The 20,690-nt window shown below is 39.5% G+C and overlaps 2 protein-coding genes and 2 long non-coding RNA genes across 4 annotated transcripts in view; 3 read left to right on the top strand and 1 right to left on the bottom strand.

Annotated features, from left to right (window-relative positions):
* The window catches only part of LOC144652031 (uncharacterized), a 75,801-nt gene extending 72,929 nt beyond the window's left edge, over positions 1–2,872 (top strand). Inside the window, exon 2 of the long non-coding RNA XR_013570439.1 lies at positions 2,466–2,872. This is a non-coding gene — a long non-coding RNA (uncharacterized LOC144652031). The remainder of the gene's footprint in view (positions 1–2,465) is intronic.
* Positions 2,873–3,218: 346 nt separating this feature from the next.
* On the top strand, positions 3,219–4,032 carry LOC144652016 (uncharacterized). Its single transcript, XR_013570424.1, has 2 exons — positions 3,219–3,721; positions 3,811–4,032. It is a non-coding gene; the product is annotated as an uncharacterized LOC144652016 (long non-coding RNA).
* Positions 4,033–6,447: 2,415 nt separating this feature from the next.
* Positions 6,448–12,561, bottom strand: LOC144651664 (uncharacterized). Its single transcript, XM_078511614.1, has 3 exons — positions 12,490–12,561; positions 10,281–10,347; positions 6,448–9,368 (listed from the first exon to the last, which is right to left on the bottom strand). Exons 1-3 carry the CDS (start codon positions 12,553–12,555, stop codon positions 6,976–6,978), a joined length of 2,526 nt encoding a protein of 841 aa, XP_078367740.1. The 5' UTR covers positions 12,556–12,561; the 3' UTR covers positions 6,448–6,975.
* LOC144651747 (GPI alpha-1,4-mannosyltransferase I, catalytic subunit-like) lies at positions 12,535–15,741 on the top strand. Its single transcript, XM_078511720.1, is given in 5 exon segments — positions 12,535–12,609; positions 12,611–13,347; positions 13,853–14,111; positions 14,841–14,942; positions 15,580–15,741. Coding segments are annotated over 5 exon segments (1,335 nt in total).
* The last annotated feature ends 4,949 nt before the right edge of the window (positions 15,742–20,690 follow it).

Genomic DNA, 20,690 nt, shown 5'->3' with positions numbered 1-20,690 from the left:
TTCTATGAGCAAATAGTCAACGAGGCGCCGCCGGTTGACTATCGCTCTGAACGAGGGCGGTAGTCTATTGTTTTAGTAAAACTCTAAAGGATTACAGTCCAAAACTACAATATTGTGCACTTTGAAGACAAAAATCAAGAAAATTTACCGCTTAAAGAGCTACGCGAGCGCGCGACTGTTTTCTATCGGCGAATGAAATCAGTGGGAGAACCAATCAGATTCGCGGATTTCCAATAGAACGCAGCTGAGTTTCTACTAATCCACATTATAACCCACCCATTAATTTCTGCGCGCGCTCATTGGACACAACGCATCACGTGGTACAAAATCGGAAACCCCATAACCCCCCATTTTGTAGGCAAGCACAAAACAAACGAATAAAGTCACCTTATTCAATTCTAATTTTTTATGAGATCACAGAGTTAAAAAATCACGTAAACCAATCAACGTGCATTTATTTCAACCACGCTACGACGGGTTTATTACGTAAGTTTTTTTCTTATCAATTTGCTGGTGATAAAGCGCGTTGAAGAAATTAATCGGAGGGTTATAAAATAAATAATCCCCTTTCTGGCTTGCTGGTATATTGGAGCATAATGTCCTTGGCTGAAACTGATTGTCCTTAAATTTTCACAGTTGCCCTTGAAGCTTCGCCTCTCTGCCAACTGTTCATTTTTCAACAATCTTTCAGCCTCGGGCATTATCCTCCAATATACCAGCTGCCTAAAGGGGTTTATTTACTAAATAATTGAGTTCCGTTAAGGCGTACGATCCCGAAACCTCTTCGGAAGTTCTTGGGGAATGTCTACATGGCACTTATTGAGATGCTTATGGTACTTCTCAGGGAATGAAAATCTTTTTTTCTAATTACCACTTTGAGTGTTTCATTTCAAATTTTACAAATAATATACGTATTATGACACCTCTTTGGGTACGTTTTCAAAGGAACTGCTTTAAAAAGCAAGCGCTATTTGTCCAGAAATGATCCTCATTCCCCTCCCCAAGCAGATAGATCATGCGTATGAAGTACTTGCCCCCCCCCCCCCGGCCTCCCCCCTTGCCTTCCCTTCCCTCCCCCCTTTAAAACGATACTCTTCTGTATGCAAAACTAAGTGAGGAGAGGGCTCTTTCTAAGCTCACCTATCCATCTACAAGATTTCAGTTTGTTGCATTAGATTTATAGTTGCTGGTAGAACACGTGCAACATATCACGCACGCAAAGCAGTTATGATCGCAAGTTTAATCAGGGGCACCCAACGAGCAAATTTTACTGTAGGTGTTGGAACACCGTTTTATGTTATAAGTTTTCTTTTTGTGCGATTTATAGCCTTATTTTAACACTCTAAGAAAAGTGTATCTTTTCGAATACGCTAGCTGGACTTTCAAACTTCAGAAAATTTAAGGGAACGAAATATTATGACCCGAATTTGCGAGCCACCGTTGCCTTCTCGAAAGTCACAGCTGGCCTTTTTTCGTACCCAAAACGACATTTTTCTCTCTCAGAAAACAACAGGCATTACTTACCCCACGTCAGGAAAGTTTAAGATAAAGAGAAATACAGTTTTTCATCGCACCTTTATCCGAAAATCGAAGGCGATTATAGGTCTTTCGAACAGATATTCACCGAAACGATCTGTTGGGTGCCCCTGACTTAATGTACAGTTGTAGACCAGTAGTTCCACCAGTTGAACACACAATGAACATGTTATAAAGTGTTCGGTCAATAAAGTTGAAATCAGCCATACTGCCTGTTTTCTTTTCTTTTGTTTTGTTTATATATTCCTATATCAGGAACCATACTCTGGTTCTGATTACTGCATTGTTGTAATTGCAAGACTCTCTCAACCAAACTAAAACTTGAGGCGCAAAATCATCTTATTTTCTAAATCATCTTTGATCATCCATTTCTTTAAGTTGACTAAATACTTCCTTTTTCTTCCGGGACTGCTGATCATTGTATTACATTCTCTGGAGACGACACAAAATAATAACATTTTTTTCGATTGTCAATATAACATATCGACATGGGCCCAGTTGTCTTCCTCCCTCCTCCTCCTCCTCCTCCTCCTCCTCCTCCTCCTCCTCCTTCTTCTTCTTTTTCTTTTTCTTCTTCTTCGCCCGTTATAGTTTTTGTTGTCATTTTAGGGACAAATTTGAAAAAAAAGTGTTCCTTGCACGTTTAATACCGAAGTCATGGCTTAACAGTTTATCAAAAGTTATTGCGAACACTTTTGAAAAGTTTTCAAGTCACTTTGATCATAAACTATGAAAAGTCCCTCTTTCTTCTTTGCTCGCCGAGCATAAAGCGAAATGAAGCGCTTGCGGAAAAAACGGCCGCGCAAAATTTGGGTTATATATATCGCGCGACCATTTTTTCTCAAGTGCTTTATTTCGCTTCACGTTTGGCGACTGCTCGTAGTATAGTTTGATCAACAAGAATGGGGTACCTCGATAACACTTAAGAGGCTGTGTCTATAATACTGGTCTGCCCGATCTGGCTTGTTAAATAGATTTCGCTCTTTTTTAGTGTGTTGCAAGACTTTCATGTACTTATACTAAAAACACAATTCACTTGACCGGATCATTAATTTTTTTCGAGTTTTTAAGGATTTTCGGTTCACGCGAACGAGCACTTGTAACGACCACTGTCAAGGCTTAAATTTACCACAACTTTGAAATTAATTAAAAAAGAACTAATAACTTCTGTACCAAACAAACACCACAGCCTGTTAAATTATGTCTTTTTAATTTATCACACCAACTTTCACGAACATTGAGCTCAAATCAAGCTAGCAGCAAAACATTAACGACACCCCTATCACACACCTTAATGAAACACTTGAAAACGGCTCAGATTCAAACTTTATTTTTGCGGAAAAAGTGAGGCGGTCTACTTCAATCAAACCAACGCAGCCGAAAAGTAGATGTAATAGAAAATGTTCCTACAGAAAAAAACCTTCTGGTATCGTCTTAATGAAATATTTACAGCTGTGTAAACTTGCCCAATTTCGAAGATCTTCATGTTTGCAGCCATTTTGAGGGACTCATCAGGACGAGGAGTTTCATCAACTGGCCTCGCAGACATACGTAACACCATCAAAAATAAACAAAGATTAGATATAAATGCATTGCAGTTCAACTGAAAGAGAATAAATCGTGTTTAAAAATGGAAGCTCGACTTACATTTCAACGATTTCTACGGGCGTAAGCCGGTAAGGTCATTCTTGTTCGAATTTCGCTTGATGATTCCACAACAAATAACAATATTTGACACGCAGACTTTGACTGAATGTAGCGTTTGAATCAGTTAAAGGTAGTAACCTCGTGCTTTCCCTTCTTTACCGGCGTACAGCGAAGTTGTTTTCACGACAAAACAGCAAGCATCAGGTAAAAAAGACCAAACTGACATGTTTATCGATTGGTCGGTAATATACTTCATGTATGGAGTACCGTTGTGTACCGTATGTGTAACGTATAGTGCCTCATACATGAAGTAGTGACCGACAGGCCGTTTCTTCAGCTGTTTCTTCGACGTTCAACGTTTTGCGATGGAAAATCTTTGCTGTACGCCAGTAAGGAAGGAAAAAGAACGAAGTTACTGCCTTGAGCTGATTCATAGGCTACATTAAGTCGAAGTTTGTATGTCAAATATTGTTATTTCTAGTGGAATCATAGAGCGAAATTCCAATAGTAACAACCGTACGTCCGTAACAGTCAAAATGTAAGTCGATCTTCCATTTTCAAACACGATTTTTTCCCTTTCAGTTGAACTGCACTGCATTTATATCTAATCTTTGTTTATTTCTGAAGGTGTGAGGTATGTCTGCGAGGCCAGTTGATGAAACTTCTCGTCCTGATGAGTCCCTCAAAATGGCTGCAAACATGAAGATCTTCGAAATTGGGCAAGTTTACACAGCTGTAAATATTTCATTAAGACGATACCAGAAGTTTTTTTTTTCTGTAGGAACATTTTCTATTACATCTACTTTTCGGCTGCGTTGGTTTGATTGAAGTAAACCGCCTCACTTTTTCCGCAAAAATAAAGTTTGAATCTGAGCCGTTTTCAAGTGTTTCATTAAGGTGTGTGATAGGGGTGTCGTTAATGTTTTGCTGCTAGCTTGATTCGAGCTCAATGTTCGTGAAAGTTGGTGTGATAAATTAAAAAGACATAATTTAACAGGCTGTGGTGTTTGTTTGGTACAGAAGTTGTTAGTTCTTTTTTAATTAATTTTCAAAGTTGTGGTAAATTTAAGCCTTGACAGTGGTCGTTACAAGTGCTCGTTCGGGTGAACCGAAAATCCTTAAAAACTCGAAAAAAATTAATGATCCGGTCAAGTGAATTGTGTTTTTAGTATAAGTACATGAAAGTCTTGCAACACACTAGAAAAGAGCGAAATCTATTTAACAAGCCAGATCGGGCAGACCAGTATTACAGACACAGCCTCTTAACATCTTTGTTTTTGGCTCTGTAACATGAAACAGTAAAATTTTAAGCTTTTTAACAATAACAAAAAAAATTCATTGAAACAGTAAATTTTCTCCAAAAAGAAGCAAAACCGGCTCCAAAAAGACCAATATTTATTTGTTTAGTATTTGAAAAAGTTTTCGGCCATTTTCTGATGATTTCCGATCAGTTCGGAATATTCCCGAAGACACCCGAAGATTTCCGAAGACTACCGAAGATTTCCGAGGAGAAATCCGAAAAAATTTTCTGAGTTCATGAGTGATTTTATCCGATTTTTGAAGAGCAGATAAGATTTTACAATGCCAAAGTTTTTCACGAAAAAGCTTCCAAACACTTTCTTCGAAAACAGTAAACATTAAAAAATTGGCCAATCTAACAGCAAACACTATAAAGTGTGGCCAAATAACACTAAACACTGAAACCCATTCAGACCCTCCAATAAATACTACTTATTAACCGAGAGTGAGGTCATTACAGGGGAATCTCAGACCGAGGCCTTGATGTATTGACCGAGCGACAGCGAGGTCAATACATCAAGGCCGAGGTCTGAGATTCCCCTGTAATGACCGAACGGACGAGGTTAATAAGTTATTTATTATATGGCGTTTAAGCACTATTCAAAAAATAATAATAATCAAGGGAAAAAACACTGGAGGTAAAACTCGCTCTCTTGTGGCTCTCTTCGTCGCTCATACTAAAGAAGTATCGGTATGCTTATATTTTTCTTTCAGTTATTAAAAAGATAGTTATATTTTGTCGGCATTTTTTGTTGTTTTTGCCCCCTTGCTAGTAGCTTTTACTCACAACTCAAAAAACCGTCGAGCCGAGAAAAATTTTCATAATGCCCGGTCATTACAAGAAAATAATGCCCGCTCAGCAGCCAATCAGAGCGCGCGTACTATGGTAGCCATATAATAAGACATGTTAAATAGCAACTTCTCTGACGAGAACTGCGGGCTTTGTCAATTCTGGCCAGACAAGGAAAGTCCGACAAACCCCGGGCCCAGCTGTTTGAATGCCGATTAACGCTCATTAAGGCTGCCACAAGTTGCCCGGCAACGTTTTGGCAACAGTTGATATTTCGATCAAATTTGTCCATTCTACTCTCAACTTTAATCAATTTGAAAGATGCCAGTATCTTCCCGAAGGCCATACGTACATTTCCCAACATTGCTGAAGACTTCGAGAAAGATCCGATGACCTTTCAACTAAATATCGACAAAGCTTTGCTCTTTGATACCATTGCATGGGAAAGATACCGTATCTTTTTGCATTTTGTTTCGAGTTTTCTCAGTGACATAAAACCTGTAAATCACTCTCGTTTATATTAAACGTTCGTTGTTTTTAAGTGCATCAGAAAATGGTTAGAAATCTTACTTTTGCAATTAAGCACAAGTAACTTAACAAATGTCCGCAGAAAAGAGCAATTTTTGTAAAAAAAAAGCAATTTGGTGGATTTTTTGAGTAACTTTTTGTCACATTTCGAGCAACTTCTTTGAGAAATGCTGAGCAAGTTGTGAACAGACTTATTGCTAATCCAGAATAAGAGCGATTTTCGATTGAGTGTCTTAAAACCAAAACCAAGGTAATCAATCTGACCAATCACAAAGGACACAGACAATCCAGTGAACCAATCAAAACTCGAAGCAAATACATGTCGCAGGCACGAAGCACGGGAAAACGTGCGTGAGCAATAAACGATTGGTTTTAGTTTTACTTCTGATTGGACAAGAAAGTGGCGCGCCTTTTAAACAAATTACTAAGTATAGTAATGTAAAACCAAAGCAAACGCGGAGTTCGACTCTCAAATAAAAATTGCCCTAAAAGTGATTCACTGCTAATGTTCTGTCGAGTTTGACGTCGGTCAAAGTTGAAACTGAACAGTAAAAAAGATAAATTAAAAAAACCTGACTGAAAAGTTACAAAACTGAAATTTAAATAAAACTTCATCTTGAAATATCGCCCTTTAAACAACCGGCGCCATTATTTAATTCCAAGCCACAAAACAAAAAGAAGAGATACCCAAAGGGGGCCATTATTGCTTTATTTAATAATACATCTACACCAAACAGATTTCGTTTATCCGTTTACCTGATTAAGAAAAGGTTATCAAAAGGCATCTAATATTAAATTTGTTTTAATCCATACAATGCTTAAAAATGCCCTTAAACGGTTCAAAAATGCTTACTGAAGGCCATTTAACGGTTTAATATGCTAAGGCCAAAACGCAACAGCGTTTATCCTTTTATCTGATTTAAGAAAAGGTTAACAAAAGGCATCTAATGTTAAATACGTTTTAACCTACACAGTACTTAAAAATGCCATAAAACGGCTCGAAAATGCTGAGACCACAAAACGCAAGGGTTTCCAGTTCCTGCTTGCGCGAAACGAGGACAAGTACAGTATCTAACTGACCGTGTGACAAAAAAGCCAAAGATCGCATGCGGATAAAAAAAATCACTTACTCTTCTTGACCAAGGAGACCGGTATTGCGAGGATGTTGCGTGCCGTTAACCACATTTAAAACAAAATGTCTTATCGCAGGATCCAATTCCTTTACATGGCGACGAAACAGCATCGTTTACAGTACCACAAGGAATGGCCACAGTTCGTCTAATTGGCGAAAGAGGTTTTGTATTTTGACCAGCGAACCCTTCCAATCGTAAGCTCTCTGGGTTTCTTCCCTTCATGGGAGTCGACTCTCTTCCCCACCAACCCAAAGCCTGAGATGATGTCGTGTTTTCAATGGGACACTGTTCAAGGTTACTGGGCAGGGGTGAGCCCCTCTTTGCGTGTTTCGTGGGTAAAGAGTCTGGACTGTCCACAGCAGCGCTTTCTCTCGCTCTTTTCTTGCGCACATTCGATCGTAAAGGAGAAGTACTACTTCCAAGTCCAAAGGATAATACAACACTTTTCCTCGAGCTTCCACTTGGACTGGAAATCTTCATCTCCAAACTCTTTACTGGTTTTTCTTTAGATTGGATACCAGCTCCATCATTATATACTCGCTCTTTATAAGCGCGAGTTCTGAACGGATTACGAACCTTCAACAGTTTCCGTTTGTAGTTCAACTCATCATCATATTGTTCCTCAGTTGTTTCATTCCTGTCATCTAATGTCACACCTTCATCTTTCATATCAAACACGGGGCCACGATTATTACTAGGAGTATTCCACAAAGCTACGGATAAAGGACAAAACTTAGGTCTGGAGTTGCCTTTGACAGGATCAAAGGAAAGCCTTCTATCCCTTCTATGCTCTGTGACAGAAGGAGAGAAATCTCGCTCCTCTTTCTTTACAGCTTCACCGCACATGAGCAGTGGTTTCGACGCCTGATGCGTTCCTCTATCCTGATTTTCGCGTGTTAATGCCAGTAGGTCCTCAGTCCTAAAAAACTGCGATCTCTTTGAAGATTTCACTCCAGATACCACATCTGGAGTGTTAGTCCTTGAAGCAGGCTTAGATGTGGAGCAACAGTTCTTCGAAAGAGTATCTTCTTTTTCAAGAAATATGCCAGGAGTTTCTTTGTGGCGTTCTTGGCATTTTCCTTTCTTTTCCACAGAGGAACACGAACTGATGACTACCGTATCTTTATTAACTCTTAATACCTGCGATGATCTTCTGCTCTTGGAATTAGAAGAGCTTGATTGTTGTGCAGGAGATACTGGGCGTTGAACCAAAGGGGTGCTCTGGTGACCTAATGGAGTACCAAACGCTTTCGAACCAGGGGACATGATCATTGAGTCTATTGTGCACCCTTCAACATTCTTACTTTGCACCACTCTTTTCACAGATCCATCCAGCTTGCACAAAGGTGCGCTTCTCCTCTTCATGGGTGAAGTGGTCTCTCTCACTAAATCAAAATTGCCGTTTTCGAGTTTAACTGAGTGCGGTGAAGAATTTGTTAGATGATCCAGAGAAGAGAACGCTAGTTTTAATGATCTGCGCTTTACGAAGGGAGGTTGTTGGTCTTTGACGGAGCACATTAGTTTTTGTGTTCCTAAACCAAGAACCTTACATCCGCTGTTATGCGACCCAGTGTTAGGTCTCCTAATCACAGAAGTCCTTATCTGTTCCCCGCCTATTAGTTCACCCTTAATTTTCTTTCCTATACCAGCCTCTCGAAAGCGAGAGCAAGATTCCTTGTCAATTGGGCATGTTGTGCAAGATTCTTCATCACTGGAGGTTGCCTCGGATTCTTCACCAGTATGACAAGTCGACTCATCAGAGACGACTTGTGATGGTTTTACATGAAGCCGTTTGCCCTCTACGATTCCAGCCAAAGCGAGAGCAATCTTGTTTCGGGAGTACAAAACAGCTTGGGCAAGATCTAATTTGTCACTGGTCTCCATATCGGTCAGGTGATCCTCTTTCGATGGAAGAGTCTTGCCTGACAATTTCGCACCTGATGAAGTAATGGGCTTCACAATGGACACTGGCTTTTTGTTAAAATGAGTCAGTCCTTGATGAGTCGAGTAAGAACTGACTTTAGACTTGTTAACCACAAAGGTTGTATCGCAGATACGCTTCTTGTCATTGTCACAATTGTATTGCAAGTCGTCAGTACTTTCGTTTTGTAGTTCCTCGAATGACACTTCAAGATCTGATACAGAGCCTTCTGTTTCAGAATCGTCAAGACAGTGCTTAATATCACTTACTGTGTAAGTGTCATTTTTCATGGGGGCTAATTCAGCATCTTGTTCCCTGGTTACAGAGCACCTACCAGGTAGGTCCTCTAAGTAACTTGAAATGGGACCACTTGCATCAGAACCCTGCCCATCATCATCATCATCATCATCATCGTCATCATCACCTTTATCTTTATCATCATCGTCGTCATCCCTATTCTTTCCAGCATCATCGACATCCACACTGTAAATACCAGCATCCGTATCACTGTTACCTGTGAAGTTTTTAATTAAAGTTTGTAAGACATGTTTCGACAGAACTTCTGTCATCTTCAGTTGAATAATTTAGAAAGCACAGAAAGTTGAATAATAAGTAGACAAAAAATGCTAATTAAGACAAATAGTAACAACAGAATGTGAAAATGTGTGAATTAAAAGGATAATTTTAGATTTACATGGTGTAATTCCTGATTGAGGCAAAGTAGTTCTTTTCGAATATGGATAGCCTCCTTTATTTTGAGTTGAAAGCTAGTAGAGGCGCAACCAAAAATATGAAAGCAATCTATTGAACACAAGGAGCGACAACGTTCAGAATTCTGAAGATGTTTGAAAATGTGAGAGGCCTTATCACTGGCAAAGTGCTCACATACGCGTGTGGAAAAATGTCGGGTGGTAAAGTCTGTTAAAAATAGAATAAAATTAATGGGAAAACACTTTCACTGTCGTCTTCTAATTTGTTTGTGCATAATTCCAACTACCCTGAGTGCCACAGGCTTCTCTTGCGTAGTTTTTGGTCACAATCAAGTCTCCACAAATGAGCAACAAAAGTCCTTGAGACAGTTGGTTGAAATTAAATACTAATTTTGACATTTCCATTTTTCTGCTTCAAATCTGGCGCAACTTTTGAACCACTCCCCCTCCCCTTTTCAATGCTGCACACAAACGAGGTAAGTCTTGCAGATAGCAAATCCAACATTTGATCAAGGTACTCAAAATGTGCCGATTGTGTCAGCACTTTTGTCACTCATTGTAGCTTTACAAAACTATTAATTTTCACCATTTCAAAACTAGCAAAACACTACAGACTCTTTAAACAACATGACGGGAAAATAAAGTGCTTATCTTGTCTTGAAAACTTAGTTTAGGTATTTCAAGAGAAAAAGAATTTTTTTACTAAGCTAAATCACCTTGATCAAGAAATTCACTCAGGCAAATCTCATCTACAGCTCCTTCTGATTGTGATGGCTGTACATACTAAGAACAGAAAAAAATATATTAGAAAATTATTGTAACAGGTCTAATAATGGATGGCCTTGTTTTATTGGCAGAGAAGAGGTGAGAAAAGTCATTTTAACATAAAAAAACCTCTTGAAACCACTAATAACCCTATGTGGATATCAGTGCCTACAGCAAGGGATTGATCCCCGCTGACTCAAGTACCTAACTTACTGGAGCCAACATAAAATGTTTGCACCCTGCAGGGCTCGAGACTAACTTTTTAACTTACTGGTTTATTGGCTAGTGACATGTCAGATTGTACTAGCCAAAAGTAATTTTTCACTAGTCAGATATATTGATTTCTATCAAGAACTGTTGACTTTTCCGAGTTTTTCACTAGCCAAATGGCTAGAAGGAATGCTAAACCTGGTAGCCAAAACCAAAATTTTAGTAGTCTTTGGCTAGTTGGCTACCCTTAGTCTCGAGCCCTGCCCTGTTCCATATTCATCAACTGCCTGTACAGATATAATAAAAACACCAGGGGTATAATAATGGTGTAGAAAGATACAATAACGTTAAGCCATGTGAAAAATATTTGCACTGAAGCTCCAGTCCTACAATTACACCTGTACTCAAAGTCAACCTGTGACATTAAAGGAGCTACATCACAGGGATTTTGCCGATTTTTGGTCTAAACTATTCTGAAATTGCTGGTAGGCATCTTGACCCATGATGGGCAAGACAAAAAGTTGGCTGGTACACTTTAAATCGGCACTGAAATGTGGGGGCTGAGCCCCTCAAAATTGTTGTTTGTGGGGGGGCTACAGCCCCAGATCACTACCCCCACCCCCCTCGCACCCCCCTCCTGCTCCGCCGCCTACGTACATTCTTCATTTTCTCTTTTCCCGACATAACCACTTGAACTAAATCGAACATTCAATTAATCAAACTAAATCGAACTCAATCATGTGGGTGGATTCGATTGTATTTTGGTTATCGAACACAGTTGAACTCTCACAAAAAAATTGAGCAATTAAACCCAATGGAACATTCGATTGCGTTTGATTGGGCTCGAAAAGTTCAATTGAGTTCAATAAGGTTCGATTGCCTTTAAATTGTGTCTGGATAATGATTGAAATAAAAAGGACAGTCGACTGTGGACTCACGGTTGGATTGCATTCGACTTAAATAGGGGTATGCAGTATGAAAAGAGTCACAAGCACGGAATTCCCAGAATAAAGAATAAGTAAACTCCAAACTGAAAGGAAATTACTTTTGTCAATTTTATTACTGTAAATCCCTGTGTAAATAAAGTTCACAAGTCATCTCCCTGGCTGCCATCCCTGTGTTGCATTCCAATTTGATTTTAACTTCCCACGCCTGCGTTAGAACAAAATTCCGGCAACGAAGGCTACTCAGACCCTGTTGGAGTTACTGTGAAGTAAGATTTCTACTAGCTGTTGAACTTTACTTTCCGTGATTTTTACAGTCGTTTTATACTTTCATTTGTAATTTATAATCAAATTGCTAAAACAGACTGTTCAAAAAACTGGTGGTATTTGGGGTGAAAATTAAATTTTTCGATTGTGTTCGATATGGTTCGATTTGTTCGGGAATCGAACGCAATCGAACTCTCTCACACATTGGGCCATTTCATTTAATATCCGCACCCCCCCCCCCCCTATTGAGGGTTTTTGGTCTCAACCCCCTTGGAAATTTCATTTGAAGACCCCTTCAGATTTTTTGATCAAAGTGCCGACACATACCCCCCTTCAGAAAAATAAAAAGATCAAAGTTTCCGACATGGCTACCCCCTCAGAAATAACTGCTGAAGACCCCCTCCCTCCCCCTAGGATTTCCTAAGCCCTCAATAGGGGGGGGTGCGGACATTAAATGGAATAGCCCATTTTTTTGGGTTCGATTGTGTTCGGTTATCGAACGTATCGAACCCAATCGTTCGATTAAGTTCGATTGGGTTCGATTGAGTTCGATTAACGAACAGTTCGAGGGTCTTTTTCATGCTTTTTCACACCTCCGGTGTTTAATAATAATAAAATATTTGTATAGCGCCAATATCCTACATTTGTGCAAGTACAATGATCATGAAGGCTTCGAGCAAAATTGAAATAAGCTCTAAATTATATAAAAGTTTATAGCTCTTAAGGAAACGTTAAATACCTTGGAAAATATCGCCTCTATATCAGCTTGAAAAGCCACAGCAAAATGAGCGCCGAAGCCCGCCATCTTGACTTATCCCTTGAACTGCATCACGGGATACAGGCTCGGCTACAAAGCATAAAACATGGCGGACGCAAAGAAGATTTGCAGCAGTATTGGATTTACTTGTTTTGCCGCGTTGTTGATAAGAATTTGCCTGATTGCTTATGGAGAATGGCAAGATAAGAACATGGTGGTTAAATACACAGACATCGATTATCGCGTCTTCACAGACGCTGCTCGTCATGTCGTGGAAGGCAACTCGCCATACTTGAGAGCGACATATCGCTACACTCCCTTGTTGTCTGTGCTCCTAACGCCGAATATCACGCTACATATGTGCTTTGGGAAAGTTCTGTTTGTATTTTTCGATGTGCTAGCTGGATATTTATTGTATAAGATCCTTTGTGTGCGACGATGTTCTGATCAAAGAGCTGTTATTGCCTCGTGGTTGTGGTTGTTCAATCCTCTTCCCTTAACTGTCTCTACTCGTGGTAATGCAGAATCGATCATGGCAGTGTTGGTGCTCGCAAGTATTTATTTCGTTCTCGTTAAAAACGTACCTTTGACTGCTATTTTCTTTGCACTTTCTGTACATTTTAAAATCTTTCCCATCATATATGGCTTACCTCTTGTTCTTCTGGTCGGCGATGACGCGTATAACTCCAAGAAAACTAACGTAAGCAAGAGTGAGAACAAGAATAAGTCTACTGGCTTCATTTATCAAGCTGTTGCATTTATCCTTCATCCACAAAGGGTTAAGTTTGCCATGATTTCAGCTGTCACCTTTTTAGGATTAACTGGACTGCTTTATATAAGGTATGGATCAACAGCTTACAGGAGACTTTGTGGGGTGGGGGGTGGGAGGGAAGAGAAACCCAGGGGTAAAGGGATCAGGATCTCTACTGGAGGTGGTAGAAGAGAGAGTGAGAAATGAGATTCCCAAGGTTTTGGAAGCCAGGAGGTAGGAGAAAAAAATGGACGAATTTCCTCAATGTTGTATAATATTCTGTAAAAAAGAAAAAACAGTAATAAGGTGGGAGCTACTAAGGAAGGAGTGGGAACCAAGAGTTAAAGGGTACAGAGTCTCAGCCAGCTCCTCCTCCTCCTCCCCTCCCCATTAAGGGCAAATATATTCAGTAGATGCAAAGGTTGACTCTGAGAGTTAAGGGTTCACCAGCTTCAATTTTATGCCCTCAAAGGATTTGCAGAACCTCTAAGCCTCTACCTTCTGTTACCTTCTGACTTTTTACCCCAATTTAAAATCATATAATTTAGAGGTTTTAACATACTTGACAGTTCTCTGTTTTGTTATTTTCAACAGATATGGTTTTGAATTCCTTGAGCATACTTACCTATATCATGTAACAAGACAAGATGTGAAGCATAATTTTTCAGTGTATTTCTACATGATGTACCTAGTGGAAGGCTCTGGATGGGCATCAGTCCTTGGTCTGGCATCTTTCATTCCTCAGCTTGTTCTGGCGGTCACATTTGGTATTGTGTACTACCGTGACATTCCCTTCTGCTGCTTTGTGCAAACATTTGCATTTGTCGCCTTCAACAAAGTCTGTACATCACAGGTAATGGTTTAATTTCAGCTTCAATCTCAAAATATTAATTCTCCTTATTGATTTCCAAAAATTTCTTTAATGTTAGTTCTGAGAAGTTGGTGGTACACAAGACAATGTTTTCATGTTGATAATTTTCACTGTTCTTGCATCCTGTTTTTTTTTTTTTTTGACAATGCCATAGCAGTGACAGATCTAGTGGTGGGTCCTCCTTTTTATTGAAAAATATAAGCCTAGGTCCAATGGGCTGATGTTCTTTTTGCCCTGACTCTTTTTTAAGTAAAAAAAGACCCAGCTTCACTTCACCTCCCTACCCCTAACACACAGGAATGTGGGAAAGTGTCCCGTTTTCTCTTTGGCCCCATCCCTGTTTTGAGCACCTGTATATCCATCACTGATTACTTTAGTTGTCTATTGTTATCAAGCACTAGATGTTACTGCTCTTAACAAATATAATTTTGGGGTGGCAAAAATGATATGAAAAATTTCTGTCAATTTAATCTAATTGTTGATTTAATATCTCCTAAGCAACAAAAGACTAAAGTATTAAATTACAGATGAAGCAAAACATCAAGTTCGAACGAAAAGCTTCTCTTATAATTGCCCATGTATCACAAGTATCGCAAGAGTCTGTTACACATTTCTGTCTGCACTCACAGGGTAGTCGTTATTATGTCATGTTCCCTTAGTAGAAAATCCTGGGTTTTTTCTTTTCATAATTTTACCTATCTCTCTGTACAGTATTTCCTGTGGTATTTGTGTCTTCTCCCTCTGATTGTGGATTCTGTAAACATACGATTACAGAAAGTGATTGTTCTAACTGCAGCATGGTTTGCTGGCCAGGTGAGATTGTTTTGTTGGAAATTGTTAAAGACAATAAAAATCTAAATCTTTTAGAGTACTAAAGCTTTTTAAACGCGCGTTTGGCTGCGGATGGCTCGGATGGAAATGGATTGCAATTTCCGGCAGCCTTAAAAAATCGATATTTATAGTCGAAGTTTGATTTCTATCCGCAAATGAAGGTTATATCTTCAGTTAAAATGTTCAAAGATAATGTTTTTCATGGGTAAAGTTGCCTACCACTTTAATATTTCAGAACAGTTTAGGCCAAAAATCTGCGAAATCCAATACTACTTTTCAGTCTGAGGTTTTCATTTGATGTAAACTATATTTTTTGTTTTAATTTGCTTTTATACACTTAAGAATTGCCTGCTCGGCCCTCCACCATTTAATGCAATTCTTAAGTGTATAAAAGCAATTTAAAAAAATATATAGTTTACATCAAATGAAAACCTCAGACGGAAAGGTAGTATTGGAGTTGAGGGAAAAATGTGCCCCCAACTCCTATACTACTAACCGTTTTGTAACATCATTAGGCAACATTCCCCCCCCACTACTACGTCCTTTCAGTTGTCCTTTTAAGAAAGTAAGAGCAAGCACCCTTTTAGTAATATTGATTCTGTTTCTTTTTTTGTCACAGGCATTGTGGCTCACGGCTGCGTACTATTTGGAGTTTGAAGGAATGAACACATTTGTGTTTGTGTGGGCTGCCGGTGTTGTTTTCTTCATTGTCAACATAGTGATTTTAAATCAGCTTGTTCGGAATTACAAGATGAAACCAGTGGTGAACAAAGCAGATTGAAAACAAAAACACGATAAGATATAGATAAAGTGGAAAGTGACGGTAATTTATTGGAAGGAAGTCTTTACCTTGTTGGCATACTCCTTTAACTAGATTTTCCTTAAAGAGCCACGCCTTCGAACGGAAAACGACTTTGGTTGTTCCGCCCAAACACCAATCACACCGTTCTAAATCTTGGTGTTTCCCAGAGGATTTTTCAACCTTGGGCGTGCGTAAAAGAGAAGGGATCTAGAGTCGATAGTTTCTTCGGAAGCTGATCACAAAGAGAAGTTAATCACTTTGATCAAGAGTGGAGAGTGCAACGCTCAATAAAAACCGCGCGTAACCTCCTCTTGTTTAATCCGTTATTTGTTGTGTCCTATGTGCTAGAGTGCGTTGCGGCGAGTCCGAGTGTTAGGTGTTTGCAAAAAGTCACGTCGCCTGTAGGCAAAAAACCGGATCTTCTGTCGAGGAATGATTGCAAAAACTGATACTAATGGAAGCATTGTAGGAGTTGGTTGGCAAGTAAAAAACAAACAAACACGCCTTGGGTTATCAGTGTTATATTCCCTTTGATTTGTTTCTGCATTTGCCAATCTTGGTGACTGATTTTTAAAGCTGATTTCCAGTCCGTACTGCGCAGACTCGGGGTTTGTTTTCGTTTTTGTTTTGAATTCGTTGAAACGTTACACTTCGGTGACAGCATACATGAAGTTTTTTAGTCCGCCATTACAGTTCGTTTCGTTCTAATAATAATAATAAAAACTTTTATTTATACACGATAAATGTTTTGCAGCATAGCTGATGTGGTCGTGTTTACAAATTACTATTGAAGCTAACTAAACTCTTAAATAACAAATAGAGACTACAAACTAAGCATTCCAAACAAACAAAAAAATACACAGCCTCTAAATTCCTAATACTTTCAAAGCACCCTTGAAACTTGCCAACGATTCTTTAAGGCGGGCCTCGTTATTCAAAGAATTCCATAATGTGGCCCCTTCATAAGTAGAATTTCTGATGAGCTGAAACGTCGGTTTGAAATAGCGGCAAGGTTCTTCTACTTGTTATTATTTGTTCTGCAAGGATATCTGGCGTTAATAATGAAAAAAGAGGTAAGTTTGTCGCGGAATTTTTAGTTTTGCTTGTAAACATTCGTTCGTGGTGGGCTCACATAAACATTGCAGCCGAGATTGCGCAGTACGGACTGGAATTCATCTTTAAGAAATAAATAATCCAAAAATGCGTGCTCCAAACAATCAGAATGAAAAAAAAAATAAGTAAGCTTGTAATTGCGTTCGACGAAGGAGAACGCATACTAATCGCGTCGTTAGTACGACGTCAGTCCCTCGGGTTCTATGGTTCAGACCCGCGGGTATCGATCGCCCGATGCCATAACCGTTTCAGACTTTTTGGACTGCTACAAGTGACCTCGACCCCATGCAGATGGCCTCAATCTCATGTGTGATAACAGGTTTTTTTGGCCTAGGAAAGCCTTTTATAAAACCTGAAGAAACTCTTTAACCCTGGGGGAACCCGTTGGCTGCGGGAAGGCCGGGATCTGTTACAGCAGACAAAATCTATGGAGACGACTAGAACAGTAGACAGAACTTGGGTCCAACGTAGACTTTAATCTGTAGCCAAATAATATTTTTTTTAATTGCAAAACACAGAAGAAGAAAAAACTTACAGTTCAACTACTCACATTGCTTACGGGACAATTACCTACAGTACATCACTTACTGGATAATTACTTACAATACAATTACTTACATTGCTTACACTACATTAAGTTACATTGTATTAATTAATTAATTAATTAATTAATTAATTAAAGAGACTACTTACTACTACTTACATACAATACACGTTACTTACAATACTAACAAAGTGCAACACTAGTTAAGGTTGACCTACAAATACAGCCAAATAATATTTTACAATGCACTTCTATTTAGGCGAAATAACAGGATTAGGTAATATCATCAAGAAGTCTTAACTAACATTAGATCATGCACTTTGTAAAGCACGATTGGCTATAACGGAATTCATCTTTTACAACATTAATTACTTCCAAAGCAGTGCAGGTGGATAACAGTTAAACAAAAGGCTAGTGCAGGTTACAGTTACACTTCAACACCAATTACACTTATGATCCGACACAACAACGGGTAGTGGTTACGGCTTACTAAACTGAAAACTAAACACAAGTAGGACAATTGCCATAAACGAGTTGTAGCCAATAGCGTTCCGACAACTTAGTTTGACTTACGTAAGCTATACAAATATAGAAAATTCTAAAGATATTAATTTTCACGCCCTTAAAACCTGGAGCTCATTTCTTATTCGAAGGCTTTGTTCTAAGAGCAGGTGAAAAACACCTATACACTAACTTTACGATAACAGAATATTGTGTTGTTTCAAAATCTACCTTTTTACCGAAAAACGTTCCGTAACACATGCATATCAAAATGGCGTAGAATTTGCATGTTTTGCGTAAACAAAATTAATGCGTGGAACGTGTGCCCGAACTATTAAAATAATACCGAAAATGTCATGGGAAGCATATCATCCAGGGAAGTAGAGTTTAAGTCAGCCATCGAACTCGAAAAAGTGGAAATTAAGTGAGTCATTTTGTGTGTCGCTTTGAGGTTTAGTACGTCCGCGCGAAAATCTTCCCACATTGACTTTTTTTGTAAAACCTTTACCGCTGTGAGATTATGAGTTACCCATGTCAGAAATGTAATAAAATTGGGGGTCACTGAATTCGTTGCGGAGATTAGATTTCCAAAAGACCACCCTAAATCTGAAAAATCGCGTCTCGTTACTGAATTTGGTTGCAGTCTCTTTCAGTCCAAAAATATTGCAAATAAATCCCTGAAATACAAACCGACAGCGTGGGAGGCGACTAGTGACGTTCCGTAAAGTAAATCTCATCATTTAGCGATGACACATTTGCACCCGCCTAACAGCTGCGACAAAGCGGGATTCAGTGAGTATTCGATGCCGCGTGGACAAAAAAACTGAAAATTTTTAAACTTCCCTCATTGATTTTTGTCCAATTTCTTACAATTTGCTGAGAATTGGAAGAGGAAGTCGTCCATCAAAAAAATTCGGGGGTTACCGGCTATTTAAAAGCTGCAAGCGAAGTTAAGTGCGCAGTAAGGATGCGCATAAACAACGTAGTTGTCCGTGTTCTTCGCTGTGCTTGTGTTCGCGTCTTTGGAGGTCAATCGTGTAAAGCGGGCGAATAAAAGGCACACAAAATTGTCTCGAACGTACTAATCCATGATTATTACTAGTTCTACTGATACTCTAGTGTAGGCGTTGCTGTTGTTTTGGGGGCTAGGAACATTGTTCCTGTCGTTTGATCTAGGAGCGATGTTTATGCATGGCTGGCTCCCAAAACGCTGGCTCCCCAAAACGCGGGCAACAGCGCTCTTGTGCTCCCTTTATAACAAACTTAACACACTTCCGTAACTATCAAACTTGGCAAGTTGCGAAACCTGCTCGTGTACACGACTCGAGAAGGAAAGCCTGTCAACGTTGTTGACCATAACATTCCTAGGGAGGAAAACATCATAATTGAACAAAGTCCAATACAGATTGCTTAGAATGTTTCACTGTGTGTTCACTGAGATCTTTGCTCCTATCAGTCACGTTACGCAAGAAAAGAACATCGAATTACGACCGAACACTCATCGAATTGGTTCCAACTAAAGTAACACTGACACAACAGCCTTGAGAGGTTTAAGAACACCAAAGGAACATTAAAACTTCGTGAAGATGAATTTTATTTCTTTAACAAAATATCACAAATTGTGATCAATTTTCAAAACAGAGGCTTTGCAAAGTTCTTTTGGTAAAGGAGGTTTATAAAAGGGGGCTTAAAAGGGGGGCTTTGTAAAGGGGGTTTGAAAAGCGGTCTTTGAAAGGGGGTTTTGAAAAGGGGCCTTTGAAAAGATGGTCTTTCAAATTCGGATTTTGTGGACCTTGGTGGTTTTTGGTCCACTCCGCTGGAATCTTGACAAGAAGTTCGACAATGTTGATTTCTTCTTGGCACGTTTCCCGGTGTCCTCCCATTCCTTGGCGTCCGTCAAATCCAAGACCATTTCATTCATAACGCAGTCACTACTGGGGCCTGGAACATCGTCATCTTCGTGATAGAACAGATCGCACAGGTTGAAATTGTCAGTTGTGCGTGGAGTCAAAACGCTGAGAAACGACGACGGATCTGTATCGACAGAAGACGAAGACTCATTAGTTTCATTGTTATCAAGTTTGATTTCTTTTCCAGTTTTTGTGTCCCACTTCTGAGCTGAACGTTTCAAAACCATTTTGCCATCTTCTTCTACGAAGACCGTTGTTGCAGTATAGCAACTTTCTACGCAGATGTATTTGTTTTCTGCACGCGGCGTCTTTCCGCTTGTTTTCCTCCATGCCTCTACTTCTGGTGCTGGCGCGACTCTGTTTATTCTAAACGCTTTCCTTTCGCGCTTCTTTACATCACCATTCTTTCGTCGTTTGCCCAATTTCCTGCCGTCATCTACTTTGTCGTTCACCTCGGCATGACAGCTCGTGACATCGTAAAATTCATCATCGTCCACTACCTTAAGTTTCTTCACCTTTGTTTTACGAACAATTCGGAATCCGCATCGACTGTTATTTGTTCTTTCAATGCCAAAGCTTATGAAGTACAAGAGAATGTACACAATAAAAGATATCCCACAGTATCCTCGTGCCATGTTTGCGATCGAATATTTCCCTTTTTCACAATACGCTCTGATCATGACGTAAGTACGCGTAATAATCGCTTCCCAAATTCGAAAACGCGCGCTTTAGTCTTTAAGCTGCGCCTGCACTACTTACATTTTCCACTTCCGCGCGCATGACGTGTGGAATTTCGTCCATTATTACGTGGCGCGTTCGTCAAGCTGGTTTGCACAGAAACAGCGAAAACAGACATCAAA

Source organism: Oculina patagonica, chromosome 4, assembly GCF_052425735.1.
Source record: "Oculina patagonica isolate OP01 chromosome 4, crgOcupat, whole genome shotgun sequence".
Taxonomy (NCBI): Eukaryota; Metazoa; Cnidaria; class Anthozoa; order Scleractinia; family Oculinidae; genus Oculina; species Oculina patagonica.
Note: the sequence above shows the minus strand (reverse complement) of the source record. Positions and strands in the feature narration are given on the sequence as shown.